Source organism: Choristoneura fumiferana, chromosome 29 (genome assembly GCF_025370935.1).
Source record: "Choristoneura fumiferana chromosome 29, NRCan_CFum_1, whole genome shotgun sequence".
Lineage (NCBI taxonomy): Eukaryota > Metazoa > Arthropoda > Insecta > Lepidoptera > Tortricidae > Choristoneura > Choristoneura fumiferana.
Window position 1 is genome coordinate 5,146,749 of NC_133500.1, and position 17,981 is coordinate 5,164,729.

At 37.4% G+C, this 17,981-nt stretch overlaps 1 protein-coding gene across 1 annotated transcript in view; it reads right to left on the reverse strand.

The window, feature by feature from the left end:
• The window catches only part of nrm (neuromusculin), a 697,165-nt gene that overhangs the window by 117,905 nt on the left and 561,279 nt on the right, over nt 1–17,981 (reverse strand). Inside the window, exon 6 of the mRNA XM_074109606.1 lies at nt 6,121–6,273. Within this exon, the coding sequence (XP_073965707.1) occupies nt 6,121–6,273 (153 nt within the window). The remainder of the gene's footprint in view (nt 1–6,120; nt 6,274–17,981) is intronic.

Below are 17,981 nucleotides of genomic sequence, written 5' to 3' on the forward strand. Positions count from 1 at the left end.
TGTACTAGTAACCAATAAATAGTTTGTCAATCGGTCCCTTCGACCCTTTATGCTACAGCATCCAATAAAGTGATAGTTGATGTCGGGACTTGCCCAATTTTCGATTTCAATGCTAGTTCCGGCAACTAATCTATCCGCGGTCTCGGGTTTATTAAACGAGGATACCGGCTGTGTACAAAGGGTTGGGTTATGTTTACAGTTCGCTGACGTATCTAGTCTTGAGCATGCTTTGAAACTATGAACATTTTTGCAGTCGCGAAATTGGTTAAAACGTTATTTTAAAAGGACAATGGAATACTGTTGTCGTTTCAACATAATTATATTTTCTGTATAAAATTGAGTTTTAGATGCGCAAGTTTGAACATCTTATTTTATTTGCAAACTAATATTTAAACTTAAGGTAATGAAACCATAAAAAAGAAGACTTGTAAAAGCTAATTTAGATATACTTCAAGCTGAAGAAAAAAATGGATTTGAGCCCAAACTAGTACTTACTTTAATATTTTTTTTTAATCCTGTATTAATGTTTATAAATGCGAAAGTGAGTATGTTTATTCGCGTTAGTTTTGTGCCTTTATCGCATTATTTGAAGATGAATTTTACGAGCAATACCTATTTTGTATGGAGATAGTTTGTTATCCTTTTTTTTACGTTTTTTTTTATTTTAATACGACTGAATTTTAAAATGTTATTGTCTCATAATAACTAAACATCACAACACCTTCATCGCAAAACAACCAAATCCTAAAATACCTAAATATTAAAAGGTTATACTTTTATGACATGATAGTTAAACTAGATAAAAGCTTGTAAAAAAATTAAGGTAGTATTTTGAGACTGTGACATTTTGCCTTTCCGGTGTTTGAAGGAAATGGACATATCAATATTTAGTCATTTCGGGATTCGGACGTTTTCGGTCAGAGTCATTATGACTTTCGTTCATTTTAATAAAACGTCAATTTGATATTTAGGCATTATGGGATCATTGCCATTTGAAATTTAGTCTAATTAATTAATAAGGCATTATGTAGTTTTGTTTTAATGAACCCTAACCCGGAAAACATCTCGAGTAAACCTGTACAAACCTGCGAAGCAATTCAATGGCGTCTGTGAAGTTCCCAATCCGCATTTATTTTTATATTAAAAGTTTACTTTTGTTCGCCTTGTAACCGGATAAAGGGGTAAAAAATGAAACCGATTAACTTTCCGGAAACAATCTTAGTGAACGCTAATCCTCGATTATTACTGTCTTAGCGTAACCCTGGCCAAGTCAAGGGCTTTAGGAGGGACGGATCGTTATTTACATTAATTGGATGAGCTGGCAAACATTGAGTGTTAGAGTTTATGAATCGATTCGGCTTTATAATGCTATTGAGAGAGGGCGAATAAGTATCCTAAATTAATAAAAAAAAAACCCGACTGCCTTAAAAACAACAATAACATATTAGGCAATAGCATATAACTAACCCATGATGTGTGGCCCCTAGTACGCGCAATATGCCGAATACTTTGTATTTATAATATATTTTTTGTATGTAATTTTTACCTAAAATACCTGAACATTTTTTTATTTAAAATCTAAAACGGAGAAAATAAGTTTTTAGATATAAACAAAATATTTGTTTATTCTCAAGTCTTGGATGTATAATATGTATTTAGTTTATTTGTGTATGTATAGATAAGTGGTTTATTTATTTATTATATTTGTGTATCGTTCCGTGAGTCACAGACGGTTCTGGCAGAAAATCAGCGCTGCAGGCGTTTAACGCTTCAGCATAATGCTGAGTCAGCGACCGTTTCACTTTCGCGGGGACACACAACATTGTATATATTGTATTTAATGTTTTCATGTGTTTTTCTGTAATTTTTTATTTGCTGTATATGTGTGTCTTCTGTGTAAGTGAATAAATGTCTTCTTTCTTCTTTCTTTCTTTTTTCTTTTATTTAAGTATGTATTTATCTATATAAGTATGTTTATCCGTTGCGTAGTACCCATAGTACAAGCTTTGCTTAGTTTAAGACTAGGTCAATTGTTGTCAAGGGACCCATGATATTTATTTTATTTATTTGTATTTTGGTCCAGAACTGTAAGTATGAAGTTCAACAGCCAAGACCCATTTTAAAATCGTGACCTTAGGCCTTATTCACACACGGAATCACAATCATTTTTACCACTTATTTCTGTCACACGGCATAAGACGAGGGTAGAAAGAGATGGAGAATACGATTGCGAAAGCAAGCACGTTAGACAATACGGCCTCATCTTTAAATACTCAGTAATAATGAGTCCCGACTTTGACCTTTAAGTAACTTGAAATACGGTATTTGACTATTTTGTATATGTTTTATAAATTAAAACTACACAATGCCTGTTATCGAATAGAAAAACAATTTTTAAGCTACCTTTACAAATAACAGTTATAAAGGTTTGAAATTCAAGATTAGACAGAGAAAGACATACTGGCATGTGACGTTACACGCCACTACCGCTATACTTGCTGCATAGAGAAAAGCGTTTGAGAAAGAGACAGGTGTATAGATTTTTCAAAAAATCACTATAAATCCAATTTTCAACCGATTTAAATTTTCTCTTCGCTAAACACTATCTGTATATCTATAATTTCATAATAATATTAAGATATGGCAAAATCAGGAGTTGTCAAATACCGTATTGTGTTTTTTTTACCGCGTTAAATTCATCACCCACCATTGGTCTAAGATCCGAACTTGAAAAAATTTGCACCGGTCTGATAATAGAATAAAATGTATTTTATAATCAATTTTGTATATTAGAAAATAAATAAGAAATGGGTTTGCAAAAATATCCTGGACAGGCTATTTTTAATTATTAAAAAATATTTTTAATAAATTTTTGTTGCATCATCGCGATAATAAGAAAATTTTATATCGACTTAAAGTATTTTTTTATTCGACTGGATGGCAAACGAGCAAGTGGGTCTCCTGATGGTAAGTGATCACCATCGCTCATAAACATCTGCAATACCAGGGGTACTTCAGATGCGTTGCCAACCTAGAGGCCTAAGATGGGATACCTCAAGTGCTAGTAATTTCACCGGCTGTCTTGCTCTCCACGCCGAAACACAACAGTGCAAGCACTGCTGCTTCACGGCAGGATTAGCGAGCAAGAAGGTGGTAGCAATCCGGGCGGAAAAAAATGTATATCAACGATATCGTTGTTTCATTGTGAACACGTTGATATAGAGTTGTCTTTTTTTCTTTTAAATTAATTTAAAAGAAAAAAAATAGCCTCTCCAGGATTTTTTTAGCAAAACCATTTTTAATATATTTTTTAATATACTAAATTTATCATAAAATGCATTTCATTAAATTATCAGACCGGTGCAGATTTTTTCAAGTTCGGATCTTTTACTTGCTGTGTCACACCTAGCACAGCATCAACCATAGGCTTATAGCAAAGTGTAAAAAAAGTGTTCAAATCTTAATTATGTACCTAATGGTACCTATAACATACATAACGATGTTATTAATAAAAAAAATGATTACGTATTGCTATCTCAACTGTTCCGAAAACACTACGATTACAGAATAATCAGCAAGCACAAAAAAAACGAATAAACAACTCCTTTCCGTGAGATAAAACAGAATTAATTGTGACAAAATAATTATCACAAAAATACAAGAACAAAAGAAACAGAGTACAAAGGAAAAAAATATCAGCAATCATAAAGTAAATTCTTTCGCAAAGTGAAGCCTAAGTAAGTCAAGTGCTCAGTGTTGAGGGTTGTATTAAAACCTGGCTCCATACGGAGACTTTGGCAGGAAGAGTGGAAATTATAATTCTAAAGGAAGGGTCCAATTTGTTGCAGTGTTCGTGAAAATAAAATGTAATTATTTGCACTCCATTGCTTTTATTATCTGCTTGGGTTATACGTCTCAGATTAAACGGTTAAGGGTAGAGTGGCGTAAAGTTTTTTACTTTACTAGCAAACTGATGGCTACGTTTATGCAAGAAATGTGTGTTCATGCAGTTGTCCACCTCCACACTGTAAAAACACACACAAATCACACAAAGCCATCTGTCACCACTACGTACATTGACGAGTTTCGGACTCAACCAGAGTTCATCTTCAGAGCAACACAACCGTTCACCATTCTACCAGATGCTAGACTAACAAACCAAAGCAAACGTTTTAATTTGTCACTGTAACTCCCTAAATACCTACCTATTTACCTACTCACTTTATTTATTCTTCTTAAACATGAGCTATTTGAACATGTATTTTTGAACATGTTATGTATCTCTGATTATTAAGTTTGTTTGTTTTCTCATTACTAAGTTAGTTAAAGAACGGATAAAATATTTACACACAAATGTCATACAAGGCCGCGACCACACCGCTGTTCAAAACACGCAGACGGTGCGGAATCGCAGTGACGTGCCGTAAACGTCACGACTACCGCATACTCTCTACCAAAATTTCTTTCAAAACCGTCTCAAATATGACAATGTGAAATACAAAAGTCCGACCCGCATCACAAATATAATTAGCGAAGTCGCTATTAATAATACAATAAAGCGAATCCTCAAGACACCTTAAGCCAACTGCCCCTTTACATCGACTTTTTCCACTTTAATTTTGCGAGCGTATAAATTTTCATTAAGCAAGATACCGGGTTATTAATGATAGTAATTACAGAGCTGGATAAGGAAAAACTCCTTTTATTGTGCTAGTACTTATTGGGGAACTAGTTCGTGCGTTTGAGAGTTGTTAGTTGTGAGATTAGTTGAGTTTAGTGAGGTTGAGATTTCGGCGTTGTCCATTGCGATGTTCTTGCAGGATTTTTAACCTTTTCGGCGCCAGTCCGCACCGCAGGTTCCACGCCAACGACCTATATATACGTCCATTACTTCAATGCAAAAGCAACCTTCGTTTAATTGTATTAAAATTCAATTTTAGGCATTGCAATATGGAAGCCTGGTGTATGGATGATGTCTTTTGTATTTGACGTGGCGGCGAAAAGGTTAAATACCGTTGCGAAGTGGAGCTGCAGCTTCTAGAGCAGAAGAAGTCTGTAGGTTTAAACTGGGACACTACTGAGTTTGCGGACTTAGGGACTGTTTCAGCACCCATTCATGGTCATCATCATCAGCCTACAGCAGTCCACTGCTGGACATAGGTCTTTTCCATGGCGCGCCACAACGCTGTCTTCAGCCCCTCGCAACCATCCGCCGCCAGCGACCCTCTTAAGTTCGTCCGTCCACCGTGCCACAGGACGTCCTACACAACCCATTGATTAATTTTAACTGACGGATAAATGTGATGCCGTGTCCGTCTGTTCGAACAAAACAAACAGAGACGGCATCACATTTATCCGTCAAATAAATTTTATCAATGGATTGTGAAACATGGGGTTAATGTGCAAAATACCTAATACTTGACTATGGATTTTTCTAGCGGAGAAAAGCATCGTGAGGAAACCTTCGTGCACTTCCAATCAATTCAGTGTTGTGTTAAAGTCCATAGGCAAATAGGGCTAGTAATGGTAATATTTCCCAAACCGTCTTAATCTGAGTAGAAGTCTGTACCTAGCGGTAGAACTACTATACCAAAATGTATTTTTTTTATAAGTTTCATTTTAATTTGATTTTTTGCTTCGAATTCACTAGCAATCATAGTAACTAGATAATTATGGTATAACAGACAATTATGATGTCAATGAATTATAATTACATATTTAGGTACATCCTTAATCCGTAAGCCGCGGTGGCCTAGTGGTTTGACCTATCGCCTATCAAGCAGAGGTTCGTGGGTTGAAACCCCTTGCCCGCACCTCTGAGTTTTTCGAAATTCATGTGCGAAATTACATTTGAAATTTACCACGAAATTAGTGAAGGAAAATATCGTGAGGAAACCTGCACGCACCTGTGTGTGAAGTTCCCGATCCGCACTGGGCCCGCGTGAAAACTACGGCCCAAGCCCTCTCATTCTGAGAGGAGGCCTGTGCGCAGCAGTGGAACGTAAATAGGCTGGGATGATAAGTTACATCCTAAAAATAAACATTAAATGAATGCATTTTTTGGGCAGATTTGCAAAAAAATATACAACTTTCCTTAAAAAAAAGTTCTTTAACACTCACCTCTAACATCTAACTTCACCCTCTTAACGATAGGCTTATTCTCCAACGCGTCGGAGTTTACGGTACATTTCAGCTCCCCGCCCAGCTCGGCGCGCGATATCGTAAGCGCCAGGTCGTGACGCACAGTGGCGTTGTCCGGCGTAGTGCGGGTTGCTGCAACAAAGATAAAAGTTTAGTTTATTTGTTCATTCAATCTAATATTACTTTATAATTTACGTAAATGTCAAGTGACAAGAATTTATATTGAAGTCTTCAAAAGTAATATTAATAAAATTAGTAATAGTTAAAAAAATACATAACATAATATATATATTTTTTTGCAGGTGGTAGGACCTTGTGCAAGGTCCGCCCGGATTGCTACCACCATCTTGCTCGCTAATCCTGCCGTGAAGCAGCAGTGCTTGCACTGTTGTGTTTCGGCGTGGAGAGTAAGACAGCCGGTGAAATGACTGGCACTTGAGGTATCCCATCTTAGATCTCTAGGTTGGCAACGCATCTACAATACCCCTGGTGTTGCAGATGTTTATGGGCGGGGTGATCTCTTACCATCAGGAGACCCACTTGCTCGTTTGCCATCCAGTCGAATAAAAAAGATGGAGCGTTGAGTATTGTATTTGCAGTTTATTTGACAAATTTATCAAGAAAATCAGTCTTAGTTTAAAAAGTTGTGAATACATGGTGTTATTAAGCTGTTCAAATTAATGACTTTCATTAATACACACATGTCACAAAAATACATTGGAAACTTAAAAAAAAAATATATTATCAGGCATTTAACGCCCATAGATGTCAAAAGGGGATCACAAAATTTGTTAGTAACAAATATTCTTTTAAACTATCTTAGTAAAGATTTTGGAAACTGATTTGGTGAATCAACACAACCACTGAAACAATTAATATCAATTAAAAATTAAGATTGGTTTTTTGAAATCTTTTTGTATTTTTTTATTTCAATTCCAAATTTTTACTTTTACGGTCATCCCGTAAACCGAAATTGAAAAATACAAACTGAATATAGATGCACAGAAAAAACGGAAAAATAAGAAATCGAACCCAGGTCCTCGGTAATCCGTACCGCGTGCTATACCGCTACACCACTGATGGTCAACGGTACTGACACGAATTTCCCTATGCACCTCATATCTCAGCTTGTGTTTCTTACTTAGTCACTTAAGCAGCGACGCTAGCGACATCTATGCCGCCTAAGCGTCGCTAGCGTCGCTGCTTAAGTGACTAAGTAAGAAACAAGCTGAGATATGAGGTGCATAGGGAAATTCGTGTCGGTACCGTTGACCATCAGTGGTGTAGCGGTATAGCACGCGGTACGGATTACCGAGGACCTGGGTTCGATTCCCAGTGATGGTCTTATTTTTCTGTTTTTCTGTGCATCTATGTTTCAGTTTGTATTTTCAATTAAAAATGACAATGTAACATGTGTCAATGTTTAAACATTTATTTCTTTTTCATGCGACTATTCTCTTGCGACCAAAAAAAAGGTGAATTAATGCGCATTCAATTCAAACACGTTTAATTTTAAATTGCTTCAATTCATTTTTATTCATTTTCAACACAATTGCCGAAAAAACGTAAACTCAACGCATCTTTAAATTAATTACCCTATTCTTTTTTTGAGCAGCTTTACGTCAAAGCTCACAAAGTCCATTATACAATACCCATATTCAATTTAATACATATGGTCGACTGAAAGCCAAAAGTACCTAAGCGACAATAGAAGTCGATTAGAAAAATTACCTAACCGCCATGAAATTACTATCATTTCTCCTTCACAAAAAACATGTCGTTTAGAATCTTTTGGACTTTCGACTGCCAGTATGTAAATCCGTTTTTTAAGGTAAAAAACGAAGCAGGAAAAGATTGATAGCCCCTGACTGGTGATTGATCAGTGGTGCTCAAATGCTGGGCCGCTGCCAGTTTTTTTATGGGAATTCAACTGTATGGCGAATTGGATTAATTGTTATTTCTTTTACATTGTTACGTCTCTATGTAATTTTATTTACATCGTTCATTAGATACACTTATTTTTTTACGTTTTTCTTAAAACACACTTAAATTTAATGGGGAAAAAATGGGATGGTCTGTGGCAGGCTTTGTAATAAATAACGCATGTCAAAATTTCGCAAAGCAATATAAAAACTAGTTAGATCCTGAACGGACCATCACAATTTCGCTACCAGATTGTATTGTCATCGGATTTAAACAAGTATACCAAATATCAGCTCAATCGAATCATCATCATCATCATCATTCATCATCATCAGCCGGAAGACGTCCACTGCTGGACAAAGGCCTCCTCTTAGAACGCCACAATGAACGACAACTCGCCACTTGCATCCACCGGTTTCCCGCCACTCTCACGATGTCGTCAGTCCACCTGGTGGGAGGCCTGCCAACGCTTCGTCTTCCGGTTCGTGGTCGCCACTCGACGACTTTTCTCCCCCAACGGTTATCTGTTCTCTCAATCGAATACCTACCTAGAATTGGTTGAATAACCTAACCGACAAAAAGTTGGAATACTCCCGACTTTGTCACTTCAAAGTTCAATATCTCATAAACCGCTGAACCGATTTTGATAAAACGCGTCTAAAAACCGTCGCTGGAAAACTGGCTTTCACAAAAAATAAACCGCATTCAAATCGGTCCACCCGCTTAAAAGCTATGGTGCCACAGACAGACACACATAGTGGTCAAACTTATAACACCCCTCTTTTTGCGTTGGGGGTTGAATGAATGAATGAATAAAACGTTTATTGCTTGAATGTGAGGTTTAAAATGGTTTACGAATTTCTGGGACATACATATACATACTATTTACAGGTAACGATAAATAAAAGCTTATAAAAAATGATGATAATGATTACGAGAGGTACGACATGAACTAGATTTCTGTATAATCCTTTCAAAGAACACTAATAATACGTTACTCAACACTATCCACTAAAAAAGCAAGAAAAACTTTTTAATTCAGCCAGTGTCCGCTATTTGCTTTAAAAACATTCACTTTTTTAGCCAGTGTTGCCACTTATCCGGGCACCTGTAAATACTGCGATATTTCAATGTTGGTGCAATCTTAATCCGGATTACCGGGTCGAACCGGACTGTGCCGGCGAAAAGCGGTTTGAACCGGTTACGGTACGAGTACAATGCTAAGGGAATTTCTGCTATTTTTTTAGGGTTCCGTACCTCGAAAGGAAAAAACGGAACCCTTATAGGATAACTTTTTGTCCGTCTGTCTGTCTGTCTGTCTGTCTGGCAAGACCCTTTTTCTCAGGAACCCGTGGAGGTATCAAGGTGAAATTCATATCAAATACTCAAGTCTACTGTCCCTTGGAGCTGTGAAAAAATCAAACTTCTAAGCTAACGCAATCAAAAGATACGGCCGTTTATGCTGAAAATTTTCGACACTCGCAAGGGAATCAAAACCTACAGGGTACTTCCCGTGAACTCATTAACCCATGCTAAAAATATATGGGCTATAACCGTTTTAATATACCATTTTCACAGAAAAGTGTGAAATAAAACAATAAATTTAAAAAATCAAAAAATCCGTCTGCCTTAAAAAATACTAAAAAGATGAAAACAAGCCTAGAGGGCTAGAACTTTGTTAAGTAGCTAACTTAAAGTTCAACAGTCGGGACCCATTCAAATCGTGACGCTCAAAAAGGCTTACCTAATAGGTCCCGACTTGTAGCCCTGACTTGTTTTCTTCTTTTTATGATTGGTTTTTTGGACTCTTTTTGTATTTTTTATTTCAACTCCAAATTTGTTACTTTTACAGGTATCCCGTGAAACCATATCGAAAATATAAACTGAGACATGGATGCACAGAAAAACCAGAAAAAGAGACCAGCACTGGAAATCGAACCCAGGACCTCAGCAATCCGTGCTGCGTGCTATAACCCCTACACCACTGCTTGACTGGAATCTTGACACGGTTTTTTTCTATGCATACATATCTCAGGTTGCTTATGTCTACTACGCTACTTATGCAGCAGCACTAGCTCTTCTTCTTCTTCTTCTTTTTAGTATTTTTTAAGGCAGTCAGGTTTTTGATTTTTTAAATTTAATTTCATGAACCAATAGAAACGCTTCATTTACCTCGCCTCGCTCCGCTCAGCTGTTTCCACCAGAGCTGTGCTTTGCGAAGATAGGCAAATCAAGCATTTGGTTCATGAAAAACACATCCCTCGCAACACATCTTCGCACATCTCTGGTGTTAACGCAGCCTTAGTGATCTCGCTACTTTCCACGCTGATACAGGCATAAATTTCGTTATAAGAACCACGTAATTCTAACACCCTAACACTTCGTTATTCAGAGCGTGTCCGTAAAATTACCCAAACAGCTATAAATCACCTATATAACCCAATCCGAGTAGTTACCCCGTATCAGGGTAGTTTTCCCCGATTAGGGGTAATTTACCCTGTAGTGTTAACACTCCTGATTCGTTCTATGGCATTAATGAAATTTGCATTCAAGCGTGGGAATTGGATTTTGATTTGGGGTTGGGTTTTCATGGTACCGTTTTGACCGAGACGTCCAGTTTCGATAGTTGAAATCCACCTACACTTTTTAGAGTTCCGTAACGGAACCATTGTTGCTACATTGCCTGACTGTCTGTCCAATCATCTGTCTATCTGTTGGAAATAATAATATATATAACTAGCGACCTTCCCCGGCTTCGTACGGGTAGAATATCGAAAATACAAACTGAGACATGGATGCACAGAAAAACCAGAAAAAGAGACCAGCACTGGGAATCGAACCCAGGTCCTCAGCAATCCGTGCTGCGTGCTATAACCCCTACACCTCTGCTGGACAGGAATCTAGACACGAATTTTTCCTATGCATACATATCTCAGGTTGCTTATTTCTACTATGCATGTCTCAGTTTGTATTTTCGATATGGTTTCACGGGATACCCGTAGAAAAGTAACAAATTTGGAGTTGAAATAAAAAATACAAAAAGACTCCAAAAAACCAATCATAAATGCGGGTAGAATGTTGAAAAAGGTCTCTTATCAATGGCATTTCACATTTTTCAGCTCCATTTCCCCAAAAAAAAAACGGTAGGTAGCCCACGCGAAGCCAAGGCGCGTCACTAGAATATGTATAATAATATATTTATCTACCCGTCTCGGTTGGACAAGAAGACGACGCCTGAGTCTCAAATTAATAAAAAAATAACTGACTGATAGTGAAACACCGCATTTAAATCCACTACTCAGTTTAAAAGATCTTTTTTTATTAATTTATTTATTAATATTAGCACATACATTTAACAATATATTTAAGTGACTTGTAAAAGTATGTATTTTGACTGCCGCTATAATATCAAATTAGCTGCAGAATTAGCGTAAAAGCCTGGTTTGCTAATGTTTCGGCGAATAACGTTTGGCAACCTGTTTCATTTCGCAACTTTTCATTTCCCAACTATTTAATATTTCTGAAACTGTAAATCAGGATTTTTATAAAACTAACCTAACCTAACCTAAAGGGGTCTGCTCTGCACGATGGTCCTGAAATAAATCCTGAAATATTCACAGTTTTAGAGTTTGCGAAATGAAAAGTTGCGAAATGAAACAGGCTGCCAAACGTTACGTTGCGAAAAAGCAGTACTCGAAAAGCCAACAGACTCTACGTCAGCAAAACCACTTCTGCCAACTAGTTCAAATCCAAAGACTAAAACAAAACACGACGTCAAATTCGTCATAATACACGCATTAGACCCGTTCGGCACTACTTGTCGTAATTAAATTTGTTTGAGGCCTTTTAGTTCGGGATAAAAGTTTGAGGTCCATCCCGGGGGATCGTGTGATTGGAGTTATTGTCCGCTCTGTCTAAACATCGTATGAGCGGGACAACAAAGGATTCCGGTTTTAACCTTGCTGGGATAAAAAGGGATAGATAGATACTTTTTGTGAAATGAAATGGTTTAGAAGTAAAATTGGTCTTATAAATATTGCTAATGTGCAGTCCAATCAAATTTATATTTTATACTCGTATCATCATCATCCCAGCCTATATACGTCCCACTGCTGGGCACAGGCCTCCTCTCAGAACAAGAGGGCAAGGGCAGGGAACAAGATTCTGTCATTTGATTAATATGGTAAACAATGAGTAGTGAAAATGAATTTATAAGAAACAATATTATGGCGGTTGAATATTATAGCACTTGAAATTCGAGGAAATGAAATTCGGTCAAGTGAAGGTATACCATATATCCATAGTAATATTATAAATGCGAAAGTGTGTTTGTATGTTTGTCCGTCTTTCACGTCGAAACGGAGCGACGGATCGACGTGATTCTTGGCGTAGAAATAGTTTATGGGCTAGAGAGTGACATAGGCTACTTTTTATCTCGGAAAATGCAGTTCCCGAGGGAACAGCGCGCGATAACCGAATTCCATGCGGGGGAAGCCACGGGCTAAAGCGCAAGTCGAACAGACGTGGCCAGTACCCCAGTACCTATTATTATAATGTTATGTATATCAGTGGATATTAAACGCAAGAATAAATGCACTGAAAACAGAATACAAAGAAAAACCGATAATCAATTTCACAGAAACTTTGCAGTGAATTAACAAAAACCGGCCAGGACCGTGTCGGACACGCCCAAGATAGGGTTCCGTAGCCATTACGAAAAAAATCAAGTAATATTATGTGCGTTATAACACAATTAAAACACTTACTCTCTAAACGTCTTAAAATCTAGTACCAGAAAAAGAGCGTATCTTCACGGCACTTACGTCCTTTTGTTGAGAAGCGCAGTTTTTCGGCAATAACACAAAAACGGTTTATTCGATCATGTTGAAACCAATTTTCATTGAAAGTATTTATTAAGCTTTACGTTTTCATATTTTTTGGACTAACGGCTTACACAATTTTTGCTACTTGAGGAAGCGATTATTTCCGGAAATCTTCACTTGATCAAAAAAGTTTTTGAGTAACCTTGCTATCTTTTCAAAAGAGCTGTCGAACTGTGTGCCACACGTTGTTGCGAGTTGTTTTTTTTTTTCAATTTCTGTTACGTGTATGGAGTGCCCCCCCCCTATAAATATTTATTTTTGTAATTTAACTACAAAACTAAATAGCGGCTTTGACAAGACATCTGTAATCCAAATTTCATTGATATACATCTTTTAGTTTTCGAGTAAAATGCCTGTGACATACGGACGGACGGACAGACAGACAGACAGACGGACTTGACGAAACTATGAGGGTTCCGTTTTTGGCATTTTGGCTCCAGAACCCTAAAAAGCTTCGTCAGTAGGTGGTACTCGTTTTGCAATCAATGTATTGATATTTAAGTTAAAATCATAATGAGTAATCTTTTGTTTTGCCTGCCCAAATTTACTTCAACAATCTAATTCACTTGGTTATGTCGGTGGGGGGTGGACCGAGTTGAATGCGGTTTTTTTATTTGAAATCCGGCTTTATAGTGATGGTTCTTGGATATATGTTTCATATCCAAGAAATCGGTTCAGCCGTTTTTGAGATATTGAACTTTGAATTGACAAAGTCGGGGGTTCTCAAGTTTTCGTTGGTTATTGATTATGAATTTTAATCTAGCAGCCATATAAGATATATGAGCTACAGATTAAACTTTGAGCCAATCCCTGAAATTGTACGCAAAATCCGTCTAGCAATAATATTTGAAAGGGGGCTATTCTCGGCGCGTGATTTCGATCAAATTAACGAGAATAAATAAAGTGAAGTTACGCCCCAGACCCTTCTAATCTGATGCGATAAAACAGCACGTGTGGCCAGGGTTGGCACGTGGAAGGAAACTGAAACACAGTAACTTCTTTATAACTGTCCTGTCCGCCCTGTCAATCGTTCAAAGTTTAACTGGAAGAGATCCCTTTAAGGGATAAGCGCCTTTGTAAATATTATTATCTATGTTATTTGTTAATTTCATGTGTTTTTAACCCCCGACGCAAAAAGCGTGGTGTTATAAGTTTGACCGCTGTGAGTCTGTGTGTCTGTCTGTGGCACTGTAGCTCTTCAACTTTTTTATTTAAAAGCAGGTTTTCTAGCAATGGATCTTTCTTAGACATGGTTTATCAAAATCGGTTCAGCCGTTTTTGAGATATTGAACATTAAAGTGACAATGTCGTGGGTTTTTCTAATTTTTTGTTGGTTAGGTTATTATGCAGTACAGTAAAAAGTTTACAATACAATACAATATTACAAATGCGAACGTTTGTGAGGGTCTTAGTGTGCGTCTGGTTGTAACTGCTTCACGCTAAAACGGCTGGACAGATTTGAATGAAATTTTAATTTCCATGGGAATCAAAATTACATCGTGATTTTATTAACGTTGCACATAAAACACTAATGCCAAATTTAAAGACTCAAGAGGCTGTTTCACCACCCATTGATTAATTTTATTTGACGGATAAATGTGACGCCGTCTCCGTCTATTCGAACAAAACAAACAAAGACGGAATCACATTTATCCGTCAGATAAACAGAGGGTAAACCTAGCGGTTGGAATTTTGACATCTTATCCAGATTCCCGAATATCAGGATTAAAAGTAGCCTATTTCTGTGTTTTTTCTGTGTATCGAATATGTGTAAATAAATCTCTCTCTCTCTCTCTCTCTTTCACGTTTCGTCATCCGGTTCGTGGTCGCCACTCGAAGACCTTTCTTACTCAACCTAATGCGGTAAGGTACATAGATGTCAATATCTTCGTGACCCATCCATTGCCACTTTAACTTGCACATTTTCCAGCTTTTATAGTATTCATAGGAAGTGATTCTCAACAACGCCACACCTGTGTGGAGGCAGCCCTGCGTAAATTCACACAGAAAACGTTAAGCGGAAACCTAAGTCAATGAAGTGAAAATTTCCACCATCTGTTCCACACAGTTTCAGGATAGCCCCCCCTTCATGAAATATGGATGTGCCAACAATTGTGAATTCTTTGTATTATTTTAAAACGGAAGAGTTGGAGCATTTGAAATATGTCGAAGGAAAGAGTAAAATAAAAGTGTTTTAAAACATATTTTGGCGTAAAAAGCTGCACGGATTTAGGTGAACGAACGAACTAGGTAATAATTGGGTATAGGTAGTGCCACGAGAGTTGAAGTGGATGATTACGGACACAGCTACTAGAAGAACTGATTGCATATATAACCTAATCAACAAAAAGTTGGAAAGCCCCCGACTTTGTGACTTCAAAGTTTAATTTATCTCAAAAACGGCTGAACCGATTTTGATAAAACATGTCTAAGAATCATCGCTGAAAAATCTAATTTCAAATAAAAAAACCGCATTCAAATCGGTCCATCCGTTTAAGAGCTATGGTGTCACAGACACACAGACACACATAGCGGTCAAACTTATAACAACCCTCTTTTTGCGTCGGGAGTTAAAAAGGGGATTGAATTAAATGAATGTGAATGTCAAAATCCCGCTGTTATTACCATGTTCTTGTGTGCATAATCTCAACTCTGGTGGCACTACCTATAGTTTCCTGGGTGAAAATATTCTATTGAGTCCATCAATTATATTATCAGAAAATATTGTACCTACACATATTTTTCTAAAAATCGATGATGAAATGAAGCACATCAATGTTCAGAAGTGGGGGTACGTGACGTCATGGCGTGCTAAAAGTATCGCACGCCGTATGTATTATGGTTCCGTACCCAAAGGGTGCCAACGGAACTCTATTACTGAGACTTCGCTGTCTGTCCGTCCGTCTGTCACAGGGTCTATAACTGTGATAACCAAAATAGTAAAACAGTAAAATTAATATTTAAGTATACAACAAACGTGGCCGTTGCTTCATATTAATTAACGGCAACATACTAAAAACAGTAAATTAATATTTAAGGGGGCTCCCATACAAAAACGTGATTTTTTTGCTAATGTCTAATGTTGTATAGATAATGGTACGGAACCCTTCGAGCGCGAGTCCGACTCGCACTTGGACGGTTTTTATTTGTTATTCAAGAGACAAAAGAATTAACAAAAAAATGGAACCGACTACAAAAACCTTGAAAATATTTTTTTACCAGTTTGAAGTCGGTGCCTCAGCACGAGCCAGCAGGAGTGGAACTAAAGTCGTCTACTTCACCCACATAAGTACTATAATATTGGGCTTCAATCACTCCTGCTGGCTCGTGCAGAGGCATCGACTTCAAACTGGTAGAAAATTATTTTCAAGAAACTAAAAGAATTTCCTTGCTCACCCGCGACCTTACGATAGCTAAGCTTATGCAAAATATGCGTGTTCATGCAGTTCCTCCACCTCCACACTGTAAGAACACACACAAATCACACAAACCCATCTATCACCACCACCACACTACACTGACGCGTTTCGAACTCAACCAGAGCTCATCTTCAGAGTGTCAATTTTCAAGGTTTTTGTAGGTTTTGCATATTATTTTATAACAGAGTGACGGCACCTACGGTCTTCTTTATCAGGGTCCAGTTCACCAAATGATACTTTCTGAATGTAAATACTTGACTTGGTGTTAAAAATGAAAAAATCGCTATAGGTGTGCTTTTAAAATTTAAGGGTTGCCCTCTAATTCCCTATGATCTTGACATGGTGACAATGGGACCACCTGGGAAGTATAAACAAAAAAAAAGAATTTTGAAATTCGGCCCCCAATCGGCGGAGTTATCGCCTAACCAACAAACAAAAAAACAAAACAGATGAATTGAGGACCTTTTTGAATTCGGTTGAAAAATAGGTGTCCAAAATTGTCCGATAATCTGATGGATTAATGACAATTTTTTAGGACATAAGCTTATTTTTATATAAAAAAGTCATTATAGGATGTAGAATAAATGACGTACCTATCCCGAATCCCTTGTAATGAATAAGGCCCTCATTCACAATACGGCCACTCGGCGAGGCTATTAATTAAGGTCCATAAATCCTGCTTAACCTACTCCAGCAATTGGGAGACTATCCCGACTCTGTTTATAGTGAAACGGGGGTAATTTGCCCCCTGATTATTAGCTTTAAAAGTTCAATGACCTACTAATTATTATAACCTAATTTGAGGACCAGGTGGTCAAGTGGTTAGACAATCTGATTACGAGCTTCAAGGTCCCGGGTTCGATTCCCGGCCGGGGCAGATATTTGTAATAATAATACGAATGTTTGCTTTCGGGTCTTGGATGTTTAATATGGTATTTAAATAAGTATGTATATATCTATATAAGCATGTTTATCCGTTGCCTAGTGATGGCATGATGATGATGTCCTCCAAGTCGTGTCCGACAAAGGCGAACCTTTAGGGGCTGTTTCACCATCCATTGATTAGTGTTAACTGACGGTTAAATGTAATGCCGTCTTTATTTGTTTTGTTCTATCACATTTAACCGTCAGTTAACACTAATCAATGGATGTTGAAATAGCCCCTTAGGCTTGTTTATTATGTGCCCGAATATGGCTGGCAAAGCCAAACTTAGTCTTAAAGGTCCTGTTACAGGGCGCGCAATGTAATTGACCACTATCATTATACGTGTAAGTGTAGGAAGGTCTCGGGCATCTTTTGTTTTTTTTATTTTGCCTAGTATCCAGTAGTAGACAACAGTAGACCAATCATTCATATTCATATTCATATATCGCTCACCGTTGGGACAGCCCAGTAATAAAACATTGGCTGAGCCTACATGCACCAGTCGTTGAGAGACTTACGCCGTTTATATAGGACTTGTACTGTACTACTAACCCTTAGTCTATAAGAATAACTGTATCTACTAACAAAGCTATGGATTTAAATCTGCACGCGGGACTTACGGGAACTAAGTTTTCGGGAACCGCAAATTTCTTCAGACAATTTTTTTTAATAAGTGAGTTAATGTATTAC